Source organism: Archocentrus centrarchus, chromosome 20 (genome assembly GCF_007364275.1).
Source record: "Archocentrus centrarchus isolate MPI-CPG fArcCen1 chromosome 20, fArcCen1, whole genome shotgun sequence".
NCBI classification, from domain to species: Eukaryota; Metazoa; Chordata; class Actinopteri; order Cichliformes; family Cichlidae; genus Archocentrus; species Archocentrus centrarchus.
In genome coordinates this window covers 23,290,688-23,311,592 of record NC_044365.1, presented here as the reverse complement: position 1 = coordinate 23,311,592, position 20,905 = coordinate 23,290,688, and the positions used below count along the sequence as shown (strand labels likewise).

Below are 20,905 nucleotides of genomic sequence, written 5' to 3'. Positions count from 1 at the left end.
GTGAAAGCTGCTGAATCATTCCTCATGTGTTTCAGGCAGATGGAGAAATGAGAAAAGTCATTTGACACCGTTAGTTATTAGATTAATGGCTTGAACAGTTCCCACGTCTATAATTTTTCTGTCGGCTTATTGAAAGCAAAAATATTTTGGTGGTATGTGATTATCCTAGCTGTGCAAACTGACAGTTTTTATTATACAGTAACAGATTTTTTTTCCTCTTAGTTTGACTGAGAGGACTTAATGGTTTAGGTTTACTAGAATATCAATCGGAGCATATTTGTGGTGGGTTTTTATACATTTATCTATGTAAAAATACTCTTTTACCAGTGTTGTTTATTACTCACACTTTCCTACTCTGTGTCCTTAGGGGTTCCATACACATATGTGCAGGGGCAGGCGAGAGATGAGGATACAGCAGTCGACGTGAAGCTCCACAGCCACCGGTGGAGGAGATGGTTGCCCCCAAAACCTCGTAACATGGACAGTAACAGAGCCAGTCAAGAGCAGGACCAGGAGCCTGAACAGGAGGAGCCTGAAGGCTTCCCGGGCCTGTTGTCAGCAGAAGAAGCAGACAACAGCTCCCAGATAGAGGTAAGCAAGGATCCTCATATAAGCTATGGAGCTGACCTGAGACAACCACGTGTTGTTTTTATTGATGTTCTTCTTTTTTTTTAGTTTAAAAGACTAGGACAGTAAGCCCAAAGTCAAGCAGCAAGGCTTTAAAAGTAAAGCTTGTTTTACTACAGTATGTATGGTTGTTTTACATAGTATACATAGTATTACTATGTATATCTTCATCTGCTAAATTTTTATGCTAAAAAATAATGAAAGGTGTTAAAATTTGTCCAGCAGTTCACAGTTTCCTTCAGCAGCCTTAATTCATTTCTTGTGTTTGAATGAGCTCACACAGTAAACAGTCCTGTCCCATAAAAAAGAAAAAGAAAAAAGAAAAATCTAGCTACTATGAAATTAATGAATCAATAAAGTCATCTCTTGAGCTAGACCCAAAAATACTATTTGGTCACTTCCCTGGAGCAATTATAAATCTCCTTGCAAGAGTGAATGTTTAGTAATAAAAAAGAAGATGAGGAGGGGCCTTTGAGGATTAATATTTGATATCAAATTAAGCCCAGCCCTCAGGTGTTCATCTACCTTCTATGTAGGACTGGATCCTCTTTAATTTGACCTCGAAAAGACCAGAACAGGAAATTAACCCGGCCTCCTACAATGAGAATGGTCTGGAGGACCTGCTGGAGATTAATAGCCACTCGCAATCTGTGTTCGTATCTATGTACAGTAAATGAGCAGCATCACCCGCGTACCTTGTTGTGGCACCTTGGATGGCACACAGCATGGGGGGCATTCAGTTGAGTTTAGACAGCTCGTTAAGTTTTCCTGTGGCCTCTAATCATCTCAGGTTCGCAGCCCCTCTCAGTGAGAAGAGAGGGAGCTTTGATCGTCAGCTGTAATCATTCACACACACCCATGTATGAGCACACGCACCACTTCAAACTTTGCACAACTCACACAACACACACTCGAACTGCAGCGCGCACACGTGCACCACCTCGTTTGTCTCATCCACACATTTATGCTTACGTAAATGCTCGGCAACACTCAGACATAGTGTTGGCGAGCGATGTTTTTGGCTCTCTCTGCCTCATTTATTGTTGCAGAATGGAAAATAACAGTCCACAGCACAAACACCCCGTCAGTCCTCCTGTCATTACCCAACACACGCACTCCCTCACCTGACACCAGCACTTCCCTGACACCAGCAAAGCCTTAATATTCAGAGGGCAGAAACAGTAAACACAGAGCTGAAGGCTTCCACACGGCAGTGAGCTGAATGGATTTAAAGTCTGTCCCTTCCACACTCAAACAGCTTTAACTGTCCTTTTGGTGGAAAAATCTGCTCTTTGACACTTCTGCAAAAACATACAGTATATCACCCCTCCTTGGTAAATACATTCCAGGGGTTATTTTATGCCATCATTTTTTTTTTTTTTTTTTGTGCAACAGCTTGCCATCAACTTGCTTTTGTCTCTTCTAGTAGTGATTTACAACTAAAATTACCTGTCAAAACAAATGTGAATTTAAGCCTGCACTAAAAAAGGTCGTATAGCTGCATTACACTCCAGTCTGTTGAAATTACTGCCTGTCATGTCATCAATTTCTTGCTGTGTTGCCCATTGATTCTTAATAGTGAGCCTTAAAAGATGCAGTTATTCAGTGGATTTGTAAAAGCGAGCAACAAAGAGTTGTGATAATTACTGATGCTTTAGATCATTTTGTTTATTGACAGGAAGTTTGCTGCTCATGCAACGATTGCCTGGTCAAAGTCATTTTTCACAGAAAGAAACCAAAGACAAAGAAGAAATAAAATGGAATAAAATATTTCCAGCTCTCTTTTTGAGAGTTTTAAATCATATAAGTGATGAAATGCAAAGTTAGGTTTTAAAGTTAGAGTTAGGTTTCAGATAAGGTAAGGGACTTGTTTTAAGAGGCTTCGGAATGCATTAAAGTCAGTGAATAGCCTCACAACGAGCCAAACAAACGTGCCTGTGTGTGTATGTGAACCTCTCCTCCTATACAGGAGCGGACACCAGTCACTCTAAGGGAAACATTGTTAACAGAGCCCAACTTTTACTCAAAATATGAAAGATCTATATTCAAACAAGCTCAAACTAGGTATTGCATTTACTCTGGTGTCTACTGTAGCAGTACACCTGCCAAATTTGAAGTGGATCAGGGTAAAGGTTGCAGAGAAAGGCCAAGAATAGACAGACAGATGGTCAATATATGGATTTTTCACAATACTAGTAAGTTATAATTCAATTTAGTGTATTACTGATATCTCATACAATGAAGATATAGGAAAGAGTTGCTGAAGGTAGGGTAAGAAGAGAGGTGATGATCAGCGAGCAGCAGTATGGCTTCATGCTGAGAAAGCACTGCAGATGTGAAGTTTGCTTCGGGAGTGTTGATAGAAAAGCATAGAGAAGGTCATAAGAAGTTGCACTGTGCATTTGTAGATCTAGAGAAATCAAATGATAGGGTGCCAAAAGAGGAACTGTGGTACTGCACATAGGGTGGTGCAGAACATGTATGAGGACAGCAAGACAGTGGTGTGATGTGCAATAGAAGTGACAGGTGGGTTCAAGGTGGTGGTGGGATTGCATCAGGGATTGGCTCTGAGCCCCTTCCTGTTTGCAGCGGTGATGGACAGGCTGACAGATGAAGTCTGGCTGGAGTTTCCATGGACTATGATTTTCGCAGATGACACTGTGATCTGCAGTGAAAGTAGGGAGTAGGTGGAAGAGAGTGTAGAGAGGTGGAGGTATGTGCTGGAGAGAAGAGGAGTGAAAGTCAGTAGAAGCAAGACAAAATACATGTGTGAATGAGAGGGAGACAGGTGGAAAGGTGAACATGCAAGAAGTAGATGTAGTGAAGGTGGATGACTTTAAATACCTGTGGTCAACCATCCAAAGCAATGGACAGTGCACAAGAGAGGTGAAAAAGAGAGTGTAAGCAGGGTGGAGTGGCTGGAGATGAGTGTCGGGGGTGATTTGAGACTGAAGAACAACAAGAGTGAAAAGTAAGGTTTTCAAGACCTGCTATGGTGTATGGTTTGGGGATGGTGGTACTAACAAAAAGACAGGAGGCTAAGCTGGAGGTGGCAGAGCTGAAGATGTGAAGATTTTCATTGAGAGTGACCAGGATACAGGATTAGAAATGAATATATCAGAGGACAGCTCAGGTTGAGCGATTTGGAGAGAAAGTTAGATGGCTGATGATCCCCTGTGGTGACCCCTAAAGGGAGCAGCCAAAAGAAAAAGAAGTGCATCACTAATAATCAGTCTGTTCAGTATGACGCTACCTTAGCCAGAGGCCACAGAGCCTCAGCATAAAGAATGGCAGTGAGCCTGAGGTCTTGCCCTCGCTGGACAAAACCGACAGGAACATCCAGCAATCAAGAAACAGCAGGCTAACGTATAGGCCTTACACATAGATGTGGTTTTGTTACCTTTGGTGTCCACATTTTTGCTTATTCCATAAATGAAAGCAAATAAAAATATTTCCCTGAGAATAGATTTTATGTATAAAAAATTAATTTTTGTTTGATTTTAGGTCATATTAACCAGCCAAGTGTTAACGGTTGTGTTTTTGTCCTTTGTTATCTAAGGGCTGTCTTTCAACATTTTATGTAATTATGGCTGCAGGTTCTTTATGTAAAATGTAGTGAAGGTTTTATTTTTTCAAGAACACGGAGGAACCTCAGTAAAAATATTTCTGAATTTATTTGTCCATGGTATATACTATGGACAATGGTAAGTGTTTTTAAAGTTTTGATGACATTTGGGAACCAGTATGCTTAACAGTCATACAGGAAAAATTGATTCATGAATATAATACAGTCAGGTCTTACTTGCCTCATAATTAAAGTTCATATTTTCAGAGTGAAAAAATACATTGAGACAGAAAAAGGATCTGTTCCTGTAAGAGGCATTATTCCTTCTCTGAGTAACATTATTTCAAAATTCATTCTTTTGCACTTTTATCTTCGGGTGCACTTGTTCTAAAAATTGAGAGACATTTCTTTCAGAGAATCTACGCCTATGTGTGATCTGACTCCTTGATCCGCTGAGCACCTGAAAACCAGATCCGCAACCAGTAGTCAGAACTAAGCATGTGGATACAGTAATCTTCAGTAATCTGATGATCTCTATGAACTGATATCTCCATATGAATCTGGAAGGAAGAAACAAACGTTTCAGTGCTGGAAGCTTTCTGGTTTCAATTTGAAGGCTCTTTGCAGTCTGTCTAGTATTAACATATCATATTTGAGTGGGATTTGGCTGATTAGTCTTTGTGGATAGAAAAAGCGTAACATGCTGGTCAAATTCAATCAAAACCAGCAGCATTTAGATTTTTATTAGTTTTTCATATATATATATATATATATATATATATATATATATATATATATATATATATATATATATATATGTGTGTGTGTGTGCACAATTCTTCTGGAGTTTTTGACTTTGATGTAGTTGTAAAGATCGTAATCAGTTTGAGAGTCTGGAATCAAAAACATGATAGCTGTATTTTTCCAACTGTAGACAATCTGTTGCAACCATTTACTGTAAATGCTGCTAATTCAGTGTCAGTGGTTGGAAAGACGCAACATCAGTGTGCAGGATTTAGATTCAACATTCCTGCCATTGTGTAAAAAATGCACAATGACATTCTGCACACTACCTAGAAAGAGAAACTATGTATCTATAAAAGACAGATCAGCACACTCATTTATTAAAACATACACACACACACACACACACACACACACACACACACACACACACACACACACACACACACACACACACACACACACACAAATTCAGATGTTCATGTATGCTTAAGAGAGTAAAAATGGCCACAGTAGTTAATCGTTGCATGAGCGGCAAAAAATATTTGTCTTGTCCAAGAATATTCTGTATAAATAGTAAATAATGAATAATAATAAAGAGTATTGCACCAGGTGCTGATAGATTTGATTTATAGTGTGAGTGATTTTTAAAGCACAGTGGAGTGTGATTAAGTTTTTTAATCATGCAGTGCGTGTTTTGATGGACCTATAGTGTTTCTCTGAGGGCAGAAATTCAAACAGGCAGGGTGAGATGAGTTCTTTAGGATGCAGCATGCTTTGTGCGTGCAGCATGATGTGTATATGTCTTCAACAGCAGGCAGCTGTGTGTTGGTGATCTTTTGTGCAATTTTTATGAGGCTCTGCAGCACGTTCTTACTCACTGCAGAGCTGTTGCCGTACCATGTCTGGATGCCGTGGGTGAGACACCAGAAGGTTTTGAGAGAGATTCATTTTTCTCAGGGATCTCATGAAGTACAGTCTGTGTTGTGCTTTTTTTTTTAATGAGACAGTGTATTTTGTGTGTCCATGTGTGTCCATGTGTTCTGAAACTAGAGACTTTCTCCACTTCCTCTCCATTTATGCTCAGTTGCTGGTGGGCATTCTAATTTCTCCTGATAGCTGTTATATTGTATCATCAACATAACTTCGCACATGATGAACAGGCACTCCAACCGTTAAAAAAAAAACAAAAAAAAACACCTGATTTTGACACATAAATGTCGGCAGATACGTGATGCTCAACCCATGTTTCTCTGAGATGGGAGTAAAATCAAAGTGGAGCTGGCCTCAACTTTTTCAACTTTCCAACAATACAGTGACACACGCACAAGCCCATGAATAATATTAACTTTAGCGACACTTCCACAGCAGTGACAAAGCTGGTCGCACTTTGTCGCTTATAGCGTAAACATAGCTTAACACGTCAGACAATAGCCTGTGGGTTGCCAGATTGATGTTCAGGTTGAGGTGCCATTAAAAAATCCTTTGAAAGGAAGTAGAGAAGTTTAGTAAACGCTGTTGTTTAAACACAAACTGCCTTTAAATGAGATGCATAGCACTCTGTTAACACAACTAAAGTGCAGACATTGATTTGTGGCAAAAACATGCAGAAGAGCACAGCACATTTCTTTTTTTTGAAATACATAACGTCACATTCCTGGTTGATTACTCTGCAACACAGTGTTTACATTCATTGTTCACAGAGACAGGAGATAAAAAGCATTACATCTTTCCACCTCCTCTACTTCCACTCCTCTACAACAACCACTCAGTCTGAGAAATCACCTCGAGAGCCTGTCTGCATATCAAGCATACCAAATATGTAGACCTGACCTCAATTGAAGCCATTCTTATTTATAAAACTTAAGATTACAAATCTGCCTCAGTGGGCTTTACAGTCTGTACAGCATTAAACACTCTCTGTCCTTAGAGTTTGAAGTGAAATTGGAAAAAATTCCAGAAAAAAAACCCTCGGTGAGACAAATGGAAGACGCCGCCTCAGGGAGAGCAACTGAGGATTAATCCCTCTTAGACAGCTACACTGTGGACGGATGGTGTGTTTACTGAAAAGGAACAGATTCATAGAGTAGACAATCAAGCCGACAAAATTATAACAAGTAAAGATAAGAAGTCTTGCATTTTGAAAAGCTCTGCTTTACTTTATTCGTGGTTTCCGGCTGTCAGAGGCAACATTTCAAATCTTATCTTTATGAGGAATAAAACAGACTGCGCAAAGACACATGCGGAGGGCATGCAGCAGCTGCTGAGATGATAAGTTGTGCAGACTGCTTCTTTTTCAAATGCCTTATCATATTGCAACAACACAGAGAGAAGCCAAGAGAGACATATAACTCTTTGTGGCCTATCTAAGATGAAAATATACACTTATGTTCACATCTGGATATTCAGATCGACGCTGAACTGCAGCCCATCCTGACATTTAACCAGTGTCAGGCATGTCAGATTGCCAGCAAAAATATATCAGTTTTGGGGGGTTTATCCTTCCAGCTTCTTCTTGTGTGTTTGTGTAGCTTGATTTGATGTGTAGTAATAGGGGTGTGGTTTATGGTAGAGACTTGTTATTGGATGTCTGAGACTTTACAGCTCAGGAGGCATTTGGCGGTTACATGCTTCACTACATTCACTGTTTATTTGTGTTTCTTAAGGGAGAGAATTCACACAGCGAGGCAGCAAGTCGTTCGGTTTGCTAATTTTCATTACTTTGCTTGATTCCCAGTGCCACTTTTACCCTTGCCGCACTCCATATTCAGAACCTGCCCTAATTTGTTTGTTTTGTGTTTTGGTTTGTCAAGTTGGTTAAAAGGTTTCCCAGGGGATAATGTGTTTGGAAGGAGATGTTTACTGCCTTTATGTTGCACAGCGTTTAAACTGTGTAATGCCATACCATCTCAAGCAGCTGCTGCAGCTCGGAAGTGCTCTTCGGATGAACCCTCACTTGTTTAAATTCAGTTTTAAGTTTCTACCTTGCAGCAGTACGGTTGTAGACTTTCCTCAGTGGGTCAGCCAGCACATTGGTTTGTAGTCACTTCTTCAGATGAACAAAGACAGCCGGTACTGTGTGTAGTCCACTCTGTATATATCTGAGTCCATGAAAATCGCTTTAAAGAGCACCCACATCAGACAGTTTGCGAATTTAATTCTACTGTAAAGCCACAGATGAGAGTACACATTGAATTATACATTAGATGCCTGGATTCAACTCAGTCTGCTTACTGAATTTATTCTCCAGTTGTTTCACTGCTTTTTGAAACTGTAATCGTGATATTTAGTAGAGGTCTTTAGCAGTTGATGTGGTTCTCTGCAGCCTGACTACTCAGACTGATCAGGTTGAGTGCTGCCACTGGTCTTGTGTCTGTCAATTAACATGTCAGCCAACCAGGTGGATTTAAATGGCCGGCTTTGTCTGTCCACTAGAAGAACACACATGAGGGGGTCTTGCCGCTGCTTTTCCCACCTTAGGATTTCCATCAGTGATAGCATATGTGGCTTTTATAGGGTCATATTTACAGTGAAATGAAGGAGCTGTGGTGGTGGTGGGTTGCAAAGCAGCTTACAGAGACAGCAGCAACTTTGGGCAGGCTACAAGCTACTTAAGTAGTGCAGGTATGTGATATCTGCCAATAGGATGAGCAGAAGAGTGTTAGCTGAGCCATCAGCTGATGTGCCTGAATTATGGCTAAGCTTGAATCCGTTTAACTGGACTAATGTTATGCTCAGTTATTATAATCCATAATTGCTCTTTCCTACTGATTTGTATGCATTATTTTCTTTTGTCTTCTATGTTGTGCAACTGATCAATTATTTGATTCATAGTTGTAGATCAAGCTGGAAACCCTTCAGCAATGGTCTACCTGTGGGGATGATGGTTCCTTGCTCTGGTGATTGTTTGTATTCTGACTATAGATGCAGATAAACTGAAGCTGAATCATCTTGAGACAAAGTCCAGCTGTTTTGAGATTGCATATCTGCCAGTGTGTTCCTATTTTCTTGTCCAAATAGGCTGTTTGCCTGCATGTAGCTAAAATTCACTCAAATGTGTTTTGATTGATTATTGTGAAAAATAGATACCAGAAAACAGCCAGTATCACTACAAGACCTGGTTGCCTGCCTACAAATTCAGCATATTAATGTTCACATATCTGCTTTTAAAGATTTGTTGTGCCACTAAATAGAATATCACAATGCTGCTGTTCTCTTGACTATCATTGGCTCCAGCTTGGTTATACTCCAGCTTGGAGTATTCAGGGACAATTCAGGCCCAGGCCAACATTTTGCATTCATCATAAACCTTTAGTTCAGTTTCCATTCTACTGTTACAGCAGGTCTGAAATAGTCTGGCACAGCACAAACCAGTATGTTGATGTTTCCATACCAACACCACCAAGCTGCTGAAACTAGAAGAAGAATTGTGGCAATAAATAATGGATGATAGGCATTATCTACTGAAGAAGAGCTGCACACATGAGCGATGGCGTCCTTTAAATGCTTTTTCAAACACGCTTCAGTGTGATTTAACTGTGCACGATAGTGTTGTCTTGGGAAAAAGAAAGCTGGCAGATGTGCATCTTAATCCCAGCATATTGAATCATTTATTCAAAGCTCGAGTCCTGCTACAGCAGAGACATGATCACAGTTGAGGGGATTACAGTTTTTAGTGTACTCTCCTCTCATTCTCTGAAAAACCCAACTGAATCACACCCAAAACTATCTCCTCAGGGCCAGTTCAGTTTAAACAACTTATTTTACTTCAGTAAAAGACCCAGAATAATCTCGAAGTGCTAAATTGCTTTATTTGGATCTACTTTACCATTTAGCCATTCAGCATTGAAACTATGTTGGCCCAGATATTCAGATCTCGGTATAATGAAATATTGATGTAATGGGCAGCCTGAGTAACTGCCTCAGACAGAGATGGGAGTGAATCAGGGTTGAGTTTTATATTCTGAAAGAATCTTTACAGCAGTTTGTTTTTGTACACGAGAGCCACAAATTGGTCCATTATCAACAGCAGTTACTGTATTTCCCCATCTCCATCTATTTGTAGTATTTCAGTTTATGAGGGAGAGATTAAATACTGCAGCTAAGAGACACCTTTTTAGCTTTTCCTTTCTCTTCCTCTCACCGCCTTCTGTTCAGCCTCCTGTGAGCTTTTAAGGCAGCTTCTCCACATCTGCAGCTCTGAGAGGGTCAGTTGGAACTTATCCCCAGTGAGATCCGTGTGTGTGTGTGAATAAAAAAATATAACTGTCATACTTTTACAAGGCAGCATGTTTCTAAATGTATTGCAGAATACATTTTGTGTATTTACTGAAAATTATTTTAGGAGGGCTGATTTAACTTTTTTTACACTAGTAATGCACACATGACCATTGTGTTTGAGTACACATTGGAAATTTGCTGAAACTAATAATTGCATTTTTATATACACTTGTTCATACTGAGTTTGACTACCTTTTGCCTTCATGGCGTTGATTCCACAAGGTGCTGGAAACATTCGTCAGAGATTTTAGTCCATATTGACATGATAGTTGCTGGAGATTTGTTGGCTGCATGTGAATCTCCTGTTCCATCACATCCCAAAGGTGCTCTGTTGGATTGAGATCTGGTGACTCTGGAGTCCATTTGAATACCGTGAACTCATTGACACGTTCAAGAAACCAGTTTGAGATGATTTGAGCTTTGTAACGTCGCACTTTATCCTACTGGAAGCATCCATCAGAAGATGGGTACACTGTGGTCATAAAGAAATGGACATGGTCAGCAACAGTCCTCAGGTAGGCTGTGGTGTTTAAACACCGCTCATTTGGTACTAAGGGACCCAATGTGTGCTAAGAAAATATCCCCCATACCAAAGCAGGATAGATCCATGATTTCATGATTTTTATGCCAAATTCTGACCCCACCTTCCAATTTTTGGAGCAGAAATCAAGCATCATCACCCCCCTTCCAACCTTTTATTGTCCAATTTTAGTGAATCCGTGCAAATTGTAGCCTCTGGCTTACAGGAGTGGTACCCTGTTCAGAGACGTTAAGAAATGCTTTTCTGCATACCTTGGTTGTAACAAGTTGTTATTTGAGTTATTGTTGCCTTCCTGCTCAAAGCAGTTCGGCAATTCTCCTATGACCTCTGGCATCAACAAGACATTTTTGCTCCGGAAAACTGGTGCTCGCTGAATATTTTCTTTTTTCCCCAATAGATCAGCAGTTTCTGAAATACTCAGAGCAGCTCATCTGGCATCAGAAACCACAACAACCTTCAGCATTGCTTAAATCACCTTTTGTCCCCATTCGGATGTTCATTTTGAACTTCATCAGGTTATCTCGACCGTGTCTACATGCCTAAATGCATTGAGTTGCAGCCATGTGATTTGCTGATTAGATAGTTCTGTTAACAAAGAGTTTAACAGATGTACCTAATAAAGTAGCCGGTGAGTGCAAACTGTTACAATAGTGAATGCTAATGTTAAACATGCCCAAAGAAAGTTGACTTGAAGGGAAGGACGTCTTAGGAGGGGAGCTAAAATAGCTTTTTACAGACAGAGAATGGACTGAGGGGTTGCAGCAAGGTCCATTTTTTGCCTTGCAAATCAAAGCAACTCTAAAGTCCAAGAATGAAAAATGTAGTGCTGTAAAATTTGCATAATAGGACTCCTTTAAAATCCCTTACTGCATAACCGTTGTATAAAACAGACTTAAACAGTTAAATGGTAGAATAAGCTGGACTACAGAGGTCAACTCAGGTACACCATAGCCTAAGCTGAAAATAAAGATCTAGCTTCTAATAATAATATGTTCAAGATATTCTGCTCCACATCTTTACATTTATACTGTCACCAGTGATTTGTGAACTGCTTTCTCTTTCTAGTGAGTGGGACGTCTAGCAACCTCTCTGGATTTTGCTTTATGAAAGATGTCAGCTGTCTTTATGTCCTGGTGTGTGCTTCAAAATGCAAGTGTGCGTATGAAGGTGACTCTGCAGTCACTTTACCTTAAAGGGATTTCTCTAGGCTTAGACTTGTCAAAATGTCGCCCATGACTTAACACCACGCAGACAGCTTTCATGATGAGATGTGTTATTTTGTCATGTATATGAGTGATAGTGAACATTTCCATGAATATGGCTGTTTGTATACTTGGGTAGACCAAAGGGCAAAGTGTTGCAAAAGATTTGAAGTGCATTGTGTTTCTTCCCTTAAATCACTCATAGCGTTAGATCTGGCAGGCAATGAAGTGATGCTCAGCCTCCATCCCAGCAGATCTGCCTATCTCAGTGCCAGCCCACATTATCTAATGGCTCGACAACATACATTCATTTCTATTCAAATCAAGCTCTTCAAGTCTAATTTTTTTGAAGAAGAAGAAGAAGAAGAAGAAGAAACAGCCTTTATTGTCCCACAGAGGGGAAATTTGGGTGTAACAGCAGCCGCAGTTATTATAAATATAAATAAAGATATAATAATTCACACTATTAAGAAAAGAATATATATAAAATCAACAAACAATATTAACCTTAATACTACTAATAATAATAATAACACTATATACAATGTACATGATGTGCCTGTGTGTTGAACCTTAACAGGCCGGACTATTTACAGTATATTATATATTATCCTACATTGTGTAGGCTATTGTGGTTTTTGTTGGGAGCAGTGATGGTTATAAAGTCTTACAGCTGCTGGGAGGAAGGATCTGCGGTAACGCTCCTTTGTGCATTTAGGATGCAGCAGTCTGTCACTGAAGGAGCTCTCCAGCTCAGCAACAGTTTCATGCATGGGATGGGAGACCTTGTCCATCAGTGATGTTATTTTGGTCAGAGTCCTTCTGTCTCCCACCACCTGCACTGAGTCGAGAGGACATCCTAGGACAGAGCTGGCTTTCCTGATGAGCTTGTCTATCCTCTTCCTCTCAGCTGTAGACAAGCTGCTGCTCCAACATACTGCTGCATAGAAGATGGCTGATGCCACCACAGAGTCATAGAAGGTCTTCAGGAGTGTCCCCTGCACTCCAAAAGACCTCAGCCTTCTCAGCAGGTAGAGTCTGCTCTGACCCTTCCTGTAGAGCGCATCAGTGTTATGAGTCCAGTCCAGTTTATTGTTTAGGTGAACACCCAGGTACTTATAAGAGTCCACTATCTCAATGTCCACTCCCTGGATGTTCACCGGTGTCCGTGTGGTGGGTCTGCGCCTGCGGAAATCCACCACCAGCTCCTTGGTTTTAGCGGCGTTGATCAGGAGGTGGTTCCGCTGGCACCAGTCCACAAAGTCCTGAGTCCACTGTCTGTACTCTGAGTCATCCTCACCTGTGATGAGGCCAACTATGGCAGAGTCGTCAGAGAACTTCTGCAGATGGCAGCGTGGGGAGTTGATGGAGAAGTCTGCAGTGTAGAGGGTGAAGAGGAACGGTGCCAGCACAGTTCCCTGTGGGGCCCCCGTACTGCAGACCAGCCTGTCAGAGACACAGCCCTGTGTCCTCACGTACTGTGGGCGGTCAGTGAGGTAGTCCAGTATCCACTCGGAGATGTGGTGGTCCACTCCTGACAGTTCCAGCTTGTCTCTCAGAAGTCCTGGCTGGATGGTGTTAAAAGCACTGGAGAAATCAAAGAACATGATCCTCACAGTGCTTCCAGGCTTCTCCAGGTGGGTCAGAGCTCGGTGCAGGAGGTAGATGATGGCGTCATCCACCCCGATGCCAGGCCGGTAGGCGAACTGCAGCGGGTCCAACGAAGACGACACCATGAGGCGTAGATGGTTGAGGACCAGCCTCTCGAGGGTCTTCATTAGATGCGATGTCAGGGCTACCGGCCTGTAGCTGCTAAGATCCTTTGGATGTTTGGTCTTTGGTACCGGTACCACACAGGAGGTCTTCCACAGTTGTGGTACTTTCCCCAGCTTCAAGCTCAGGTTGAACATGTATCCCATGATGCCACACAGCTGATCTGCGCAGCACCTCAGGAGCCTGGAGCTGATGCCGTCTGGACCAGCAGCCTTTCGCACCTTGATCTTACGTAGCTCCTTCCTCACATGATGAGTTGAGAGGGACAAGATGGAGGTGGGGGATGGGGGTTGTGAGATGGAGTCCTCAGAAGTGAAGGGGGTGGGTGATGGCTGAGAGCTGAGAGGTGTGAGGTCCCAAGAAGAAGAAAGGTTGGCAGTCATTAAAGATGGTGGGGCTGACAGCAGGGGGGGACTGGGCTGGGGGAGGGGTGGGTGGCTGGTCAAACCTGTTAAAGAACTGGTTCAGGTTGTTAACCCACTCTAAGTCTCCCACAACCCTAGGGCTTGGTTTGTGGCCTGAAATTGAGTTCAAACTCCTCCAAACCCCACTGATGTTGCTCTGCTGTAGCTGGTCCTCCATCTTCTTCCTGTAGATGTTTTTTCCATCCCTGATTTTCCTTCTCAGATCCTTCTGCACGGCTCTCAGCTCCTCCTTATTTCCTGATCTAAAGGCTCTCTTCTTCTCCTTCAGGAGAGCCTTTATTTCAGAGTTGATCCAGGGTTTGTTGTTTGAAAAACACCGTACCCTCCTGGTGGGCACAGTGTTTTCCACGCAGAAATTGATGTAATCAGTGATGCAGTCCGTGATGCTGTCGATGTCCTCCCCATGGGGGGCACAAAGCTCTTCCCACACAGTGGAGCTAAAGCAGTCTCTCAGAGCTTCTTCAGTCTCCTCAGACCATTTCTTCACTGTGTGTGTCACAACTGGTTCTCTGTGTACCAAGGGTTTGTACACAGGCTGGAGATGAACCAGGTTGTGATCTGAGCCCCCCAGGGGAGGCAGAGGTGATGAGCTGTATGCCTCCTTGATGTTGGCATACAGTAGATCCAGTGTGTTGGTATTCCTGGTGTGGCAGGTGACATACTGGGTGAAGGTGGGGAGAGTGGAGGACAGGGAGACGTGGTTAAAGTCCCCTGAGATCAGAAAGAGGGCCTGTGGGTGCTGTGTTTGGAGTCTGCTGGTAGTAGCATGGAGGACATCGCAGGCTGCAGCAGCGTTAGCAGAGGGTGGCACATACACAGTTATCACAATAACATGTGAAAACTCCCGAGGAAGATAGTGCGGTCTCATACCAACAGCGAGCAGTTCAATGTCCTTACTGCAGAGCGTCTCTTTGATGGTTAGATGTCTGGAGTTGCACCATCTATCGTTTACAAACACAGCCAGACCCCCGCCCCTCTTCTTACCACTCTCCTTGGTTCTGTCGGCATGGATCAAATGAAAGCCGTCCATGTTTATGTGTGAGTCCGGGGTTAGCTCGGTTAGCCACGTCTCCGTCAGGCACATGAGGCTGCTCTCCCGGTAGCTCCTTTGATGTCGCGTTAGCGCCGCCAGCTCGTCCACTTTGTTGGGAAGAGATCTCACGTTTCCCATGATGATGGACGGGATGACGGGCCTGTACCTTCTCCCCTGGCAACGACGACCTATGCCCGCACGTCTCCCGCGTCTCTTCCTTCTCAGTTCGCGGGGAATATCGAGTCGTTCAGCAGGAGTAGGCACAGCGGAGCGCCCGATGGAGATCAGCTGGTCCCGAGAGTAAACAATAGGAGCGTGGCCACTCTCGCAGTCTCCAAACATAAACACCATAAAAAGGGTAAATAAAAACAAAGTTTTCCAGAAAAAAAAAAGTCTGCTCCATCATGAGGAAAAAGAGCAGAAGATACAGAAACACAAAAACACATCTAATACTAAACAAAATGAGAAAAAGCACGGAATTAGTGCGGAGCTGCTGAAACTGGCTGCCTGCTCGCGCGGCGCCGGAAGTAAAAAAAAAATAAATAAAAAATAAAAAATAAAAAATTTTTTTTTAAACAAGTAAATGCATATACATAAATGAAACCATGAAGTGAAATCTCTAATCTCTGTATCACTTGCTGGCTTCAGATGGGGTAGTTTGTCATGTTAGGTGATAAATGAGATGCTGGTTCTTGCTCAGAGTCTGAATTTAACTTTTAACTTGGTGCTGTCTTAACTTTCACTTGACTCACTGGGAACCTTTACTTTGGAGACAAATTCTGCCTGATGACGAGAATGAAGAGAGATGATAAAGAACATTTGGATAGCTGTTACACTGAGACATATCCAGACACTACATGGTTGATTACAGTAACTTAATCCCGGCTGTCGGCATGCACATCACTGTGGCTGCATCTACTTCTACCACACACTCATTGCAAACTTTCCACAACAAAGGAGCTACTATCACACAGGTTTCTTAGAGGGAAAGGCACTGCCAGTAAGAAGAGGTATTGCCACTCCTGATTTCAGATTCTGTTATAATTTAACCATGAGCGCCATAGGTGTTATTATGAAGACAGAAGAAGGCTCGGCTCAGAGAATCTTAGTTGAATCTGGGCTCTTCGACTGACTTTCTGAACTGAAATTTAATTGAGCAGAGATATTGTCTGTTCTTTGTCTTGGCGCCTACCTGTTTGAGTTTCCTATAAAAGCCATCCAAAAAGCAGACCAGAGCGGTAGCAGATTTCTCACCATGTTTGTATTTTCCCACAGTGATTTCGAGTACTGCACTTTACTTGCTGGAAATTTTTGTGGCTGGTTTAAAGAAACAGGACCTTCCTCCCACAACCTCCCACCAAAACTATTTGTGTGTGAGTCTGTTTTATCTGGTCATGCTCCTTGTGCTGTGTTTGTTATGCTCTCGAAAAGTCCTTACAGCTTCATGTCCACCTACACCCAGCTGGAGGATGGCGCCCTGCACACTGTCCCCTTTACCCTCCTCCTGAGATGAAGAACTTGCTGGCTGACCCCTCTCACCTCTGAGGAGCCTGCATCTTCCTGGAGCCCTCTGCATGAGATCAAAATCATCCTGTGCTGATTAGCAGGAAACTTTACAGCCCTGCGTTTGTGTCTTTTACAAGTGGCTTTGTTTTCTATTCTGGAAGTAATGTGCTGAATGAGACTGCCTGGAGGGGCTTTCATCCCTGGTCTTCCCTGGTCTGTCTGCACTTTAAGCTGTGATGAAAGGCTTCTGGCAATGTTTGTTTAAATGTACACATTAATCAAAAGTAGCACCACCTACATGACTGAACTCCATTTGGGATTCAGATATTTATCAGTCCCACAGAGGCTTTGCCAGCCCTGAAACATTATCTCCCCTCGTCTTATATAGCAGGCTGAATATTGAATAGCAGTATTAGATTATAACTCTCTGAGGGGAAATATGAATCCTTGAAGCAAAACGAACTGAACAGGGAAGGATTTTGCTTTAATTAATGTTTGTCTCGTGGCCTTTTGACAACCAAAGCACAGTAGCTCTGAATAATACCACCCATATATCAAAGTATCTGCAGAGCTGTGTGAGCTCCTATTAGTCAGATCACAGTCAGACGTAGTGTAAACTTCCCTGACTCCACATCCAGCAAAACATTAACTTTAACAGTGTTTCAAATAAAAAGACAGCTGTAAGGTATCTCATTTGACCCTGCGGGAAACAGACAACACGAGCATTTTTCCTAATTCTGCACAGGAAACAATAAAAGCAGACAGGCCTGTCTCAGACAGCTTATAAATGTTCATGGATGTCTCTGTTATTAAAGGCAGTCCTGACTTTGCAGGCTTTTTAAGAGTCAAAGGAGCTGATTGCATTTTTTTTTTTTTTTTTTTTTTGTTATTTAATTTGATTAGGAAACATTAAAAGCAGCACATGTGCTGAGTGTGCTTTAAAGGAAGGAGGTTGAATGAAAGGACAGAGAATGTTATAATCTAATTTAGCAGGTAATTTGGTTGGCAGCAAAATTAAAAATAATGAAAGTCACTGAATTTATTTAGCGGTAACTGTGCATTAGACAGCTAAAAGGAACAGTGAGCTGCAAGATGTCTATTTTTAAATGTGTTTATATTCCCTACTCTTTGTACAGTATAATAAGGACACAAACTTAATCAGTGCAATTCACAAATTAGCTCAGCAATATCTACTCTTTCCTTTGAGCTTTATTTACATTCCTCTTCACAGTCTTTCCAACTCACTGGATGGATTTTGTTTGTTTTTTTTTTCATTCTTCAGGAGGACACAGATCACAACTACTATACATCAAAAACATACGGCCCATCAGATCCAATGAGCAAGAACTTGTGGGTAAATATTGACCAGATGGACAAGGACAAAGTGAAGATCCACGGGATTCTGTCCAACACACACAGACAAGCCGCGGTAAGTCAACACACATCAGGAGATTTTCTTGATGCTGGCACATTTAAAGACATTTGATATAAAAAAAAAAACATCCATCAAATGTGTGTATTTCACTATGACAGATTATTATTATAAACTATCACTATAGTATCCTGAACAAGGTAACCTGCAGCTCACAAACAATACTAGTAACATATAAACCATATGTTTATCACTGAAGTTAATCACCTTGAATTCTTTGTACAGAGCTGCCTGGAAACACAGACACAGATCCTTTAGACACAGATGTTGGCATTTTTTTATTATTTGTTTGTTTTCTCATAAATGGACCTTTTACTCCATCTGGAGCTGCTGCTGCCACATATTGCCCTGTATCAGCTACCTACAGTATCTTTGCTTTTGTATAACATTTTAAGACATTTAAACACTGACTTTGTAGCACTGATTTTTATTGATTCTTATGACATCACTACAATTGTCTACAGTGAAAGTCACTAGGAAATATCAATAAGACTAACAAATTTTCCTTACGGAGGAATGATTTTTATCCTATTATCATCCTATTACTGATACATTTTACTTTATAGCTTACAGGTCGGTCCATAATTTGTTGGACTCTGTACACACCACAGTGGATTTTAGATCATGTAATCAAGATGTGATTGAAGTGCAGACTTTCAGCTTTAATTCAAGGGGTTTTATTTAGCTCTTTAATGAAAAATTGCAGCCATTTTTATACACAGTCCCCCATTTTCAGAGGCTCAAAATTAATTGAACAAACAAACATAATTTTAAAGAAGAGACTTGGATAAAATGTATTTGCAGTCAATAAATGCCCAAAGTCAAGAACCCGTGGAAGTAACCAGATTTACTTCAGCCACCTTCAGTTTGTAGGTCTTTCTGTATTCAGTTTTATATTTAATAACTGAAAAGTATGGTCTATTGCATTTAGATCAGGTGACTGACTTAACCATTGTTAAGTCTTGTTATAAACCCTTTGTATTTCCATTCACATTCTTGATTGTAGAGTTTGACAATGATACTCCTACCTCCTCAAGAGTGTTCTTAACTTGCTTAGTCATCATTCTGTTTGTCACAGTTTTCACAGTAGTTGTGCGTATATGTGATGTATGGATATTTTCAACTGTAAAGTCCCGTCTGGAAATAGAAGTTTTTCTTGTCACTACACAAACATGACCGGAAGGACCACAGTACTTTTGTTTCATCTACCAACCTGGTAAAAACGTGAACATAAGGCCAAAAACAGCCAAATCTTCTTTATGCATTTTTACCATTTAAAAGCATCTCTGCAGTGAACTTGGAAAGCTCCCTTCCTTCCACCTCAGCGCAAGCAGGTGACCCATGTGAGCTGCATACTGATGGAGTCACACAAGGCAGCGGTAGACTGAGAAACAAAGCAGAATGGCAGCATAGAGAGAGAGAGAGAGAGAGAAAGTGCCTCGGGTGAACAATAGCTGCTGAGGATACAGAATCGAGTCCCACATTGTGCATTCTGCTCCTTTACCTTCAGACATGTGATGATGGATTGAGCCATCCAGTCAGAGGCAAGCTATTCATTTTAGCCACCAAACATCCTGGCTAAGAAGCGAGGCGTTCTTGTAAACAGTAGCAAGGGAAGGTTCTCTGACTTTGTCTTAGTCTGAAAAAAATCAGTAAGTGAATTTCCTAAATCAATGGTCAGCTGAGGAATTCGGAGTCAAAAGGAGACATTGGAATTCTTGGCTGAATAATTTGATTTCAGATTGGAGCGAAGACAGAAGTGAAAACCATCTGTGGTGAAATGATCTGTGGCACAGCCGCAGCAGACTAACATTTTAAACAAATAGACTTTATTATGATGACAGTTAAAGTCCTGAGAAACTGCATAATACTCAGAGGGATCTACCAGACTATGCTGCCTGCCAGCACTTTGGCCCGGTCACTGAAAGAAATTGGCTAATAAGGTCATAAAACAAAACAGAGCCACAGAGGTTGGCTTCATTACCGAAGTGCAGAAAAGTTAAGCTCTGGATTGTCTCTACGGTCTGTAAGATTCAGCGTGGTGTGCCACAAGATCTCTCCCTCTGGCACAATCTAGGAACAGTGTGGACTGTCCATCTCCATAACACTTTCTTACAGTGATTGGAATAATTTTCAGCCCAGGGCTAAAATAACAAATACGTAAACCATGAGTTGCATGAGGGTACATGTTTGATTACCCTATAGTCTCTTAAAGATCATTTTATTGTGTGTTAGTTCATGTGAAAATATTTTTAAGTAGAGTGTGAGCCCATCCCTGCATAAAAGTTTGGCATGCCTCAAGAATATTGTTTACATATTTGGATATCCTGTGAGAAGTGGTGGAGAACAACCCCCCAATAACAGCATAAAGTTTCTAAACCTCGAGAATCTACAGCCATGCTCACAGATCCGTGAGGGTGCACTCAGCAGTGCTTTGAGCTAAATGCTAACATTAGCATGAGCACATACTTGAGACCATTTGAGATCTTTCACTGGTTAGGTAAATGTGTAAACCACTACATATGGAAATGCAGTGTGTAAGACAAAAAAAAAAAGGTTGTATTGAGTTTGAAAGTCATTATATAATATGGCCACCTTTATTCTTCAACACAGCCTAAACTTCCTTAGGCAGCTTTCTTGTAATTTCTTTAAGCAGTCTTCAAGAAAAGATCTCCAGGCTTCTTGATTTTTTTTACAGATTGCTGTAGACACTCACTGTTGCACCTCTCTCCTGACTTCCTCTGACCATACTGATGACAACTCAAACCAAAAATATC

General features: G+C 41.5%; 1 protein-coding gene across 1 annotated transcript in view; it reads left to right on the top strand.

Annotated features, from left to right (window-relative positions):
* The window catches only part of plxdc2b (plexin domain containing 2b), a 109,994-nt gene that overhangs the window by 44,969 nt on the left and 44,120 nt on the right, over positions 1–20,905 (top strand). Inside the window, 2 exon segments of the mRNA XM_030756794.1 lie at positions 368–591; positions 17,979–18,125. Coding sequence (XP_030612654.1) covers positions 368–591; positions 17,979–18,125 — 371 coding nt within the window.